The sequence below is a fragment of the Propithecus coquereli genome, unplaced genomic scaffold (assembly GCF_000956105.1).
Source record: "Propithecus coquereli isolate 6110/MARCELLA unplaced genomic scaffold, Pcoq_1.0 Scaffold150, whole genome shotgun sequence".
Taxonomy (NCBI): Eukaryota; Metazoa; Chordata; class Mammalia; order Primates; family Indriidae; genus Propithecus; species Propithecus coquereli.
In genome coordinates this window covers 1,555,865-1,558,088 of record NW_012139414.1, presented here as the reverse complement: position 1 = coordinate 1,558,088, position 2,224 = coordinate 1,555,865, and the positions used below count along the sequence as shown (strand labels likewise).

General features: G+C 46.9%; 1 protein-coding gene across 1 annotated transcript in view; it reads left to right on the top strand.

Moving 5' to 3' along the window:
• The first annotated feature begins 1,489 nt into the window (after positions 1–1,489).
• Positions 1,490–2,224, top strand: part of LOC105806990 (cyclic GMP-AMP synthase-like) — a 10,795-nt gene continuing 10,060 nt past the window's right edge. The window contains exon 1 of the mRNA XM_012640240.1: positions 1,490–2,213. Coding sequence (XP_012495694.1) covers positions 1,707–2,213 — 507 coding nt within the window. The 5' untranslated portion in view covers positions 1,490–1,706. The remainder of the gene's footprint in view (positions 2,214–2,224) is intronic.

Here is a 2,224-nt window from a genome sequence, read left to right as displayed (position 1 = left end):
GTTTTAAGACATGAAGTTGGTTGTAATTTGTTACAGCAGCCACAAGAAACTTATACAAACACCAAATGTAAAAATTGTAGGATGTGGCTGTGAGAGTCTTTTAAAATGTATAACTATAAACACAGGTATTTGAAAATCAGATATATTGAAAATAAGAAATGGTGAGTTAATAATCTCAGAAATTTAGACAAAAAAGAGTGAATGCAAGAAAATAGAAGGCAGGAAATAGCCAAAATAGGAGCAGAAATGAATGAACCACCAAACAAGTAATAAGGAGCCACAAAAAGAAACGTGGCAAAACTATCAAGAAGAGAAAGGGGAGTCCACTTGCTCAAGGCTTCCTGGGTGTGGCTCCCGGTCAAAAAAAAATTAAAAAAACAAAAAAGAAAGACAAAGGCCTAATTTAACAATTTTAGAAATGATAAAAGAGCCAGAGATAACATAAATTTAAACTGTGTTTCAATAAACAGTGCTGGGAAAACTGGACAACCAAATACAGAAGAATGAATTCAGTTTCTGGACCCCAATTTCTCACCACATACAAAAATCAACTTCAGATAAAGACTTAAATGTAAGACTTGAAACTATAGAACTACTAGAAGAAAGCACAGGGAAAATTCTTCAGGACATGGGTCTAGGCAAAGATTTTATGGCTAAGACCTCAAAAGCACAGGCAACAAAACCAAAAACAGACCAAAGGGACTGTATTAAACTAAAAAGCTTCTGCACAGAAAAGGAAACAATTGACAAAGTGAAGAGACAACCTCTTGAAGGGAAGAAAATATTTACAAACTATTCATCCGACAAGTGACTAATATCCAGAATCTACAAGGAACCCAAACAGCTGAAAAGTAAAATAACAAATAATCCCATTAAAAATGGGCAAAGGCCATGAATAGACATTTCTCCAAAGAAGACACACAAATGGCCAAGTATATGAAAAAATGCTCAACATCACAATCACCAGGGAAATGCAAATCAAAAACAAGAGATATCATCTTACCCCAGTTAGAAGGGCTGTTATCAAAAGTACAAAAAGTAACAGATGTTGGCAAGGATGTGGAGGAAAAGGAACTCTTATTCGCTGCTGGTGGGGATGTAAATTAGTACAGTCACTGTGGAAAACAGTATGAAGATTTTCATTTTATTTAGTTAGTATTTTTCATAGGCAGTGTTCAATGACCTACAGTCTGGAGGTTTCTCAAAAAACTAAAAATATTACTACCATACCATCCAGCAATTTCACTAGTGGGTATTAATCCAAAGGAAAAGAAATCAATATATCAAAGGGATACATGCACTCCCATGTTTACTGCTGCAAAGATATGCAATCAACCTAAGTGTTCATTGACAGATGAATGGATAAAGAAAAGGTCACACACGCACACAGAGAAACACTATTCAGCCATGAAAAAAGAATGAAATCACATCATTTGTAGCAACATGAATGGAGCTGGAGGTGGTTACATTAAGTGAAATAAGTCAGGCACAGAAGACAAATATCACAAGTTCTCAGGCCCTAGCCACCCGCTTCCCGGCAGGGCGTGGCTCCCAGTGGCTTCCCCTTAGGTGTTCCCTCCCTGACCTCAGACTGCTAAGTTCCTGCCAGATATTTAAGTTTCGTTTCCCGCCGCCACTGCTGGTTCTTCCTCCCGTAGCTTTTCCCCAAAGCCTGTTCTTCTTTCGGGGAGCAGAGAGCGCCAGCCATGGACCCTAGGCGCGGAAAGGCGACGCGGACAGCGTCGAAGGCGGGAACCGAGGTCCCCAAGGTTTCGGTGCGGAGTTCGAGGGGCGCCCGGACGGAACGCAGTGAGTCTCCAGCTGCCCCCAAGGCCGCCCAGGCCAACGCGGGGAGGGGCGGCTCCGCCAGGGGGTCGGGATCCCAGCAGAGGAAAAGCGCCCCGGACTCCAGGGAGAGGCCGCAGGTGCGCGCGCCCGGGGCCCGCGCCAAGAAGGCGCCTGTGCGCGCCGGGGACGAGGCCGGCGCTGCCGGGGCGCAGGAGCAGCGGGCTCCGGCGGAGGGGCTGGAGCCTCCCGCCGTTCCAGGGCCGCCCCTTTCCAGGACTGGATCTCGCCGCCAGGGGGATGCGCGCTGCCCCCGGGAGCAGAGACCCCCGCCCAGGCCCGCGAAGGTGCCCGGCTCCGGCCCGCCGGTTCCGGCCGCGAGTCTCGGCCTCAGGGAGGCGGCGCCTGGGGGCTGGAAGCTCCGGGCCGTGCTGGAGAA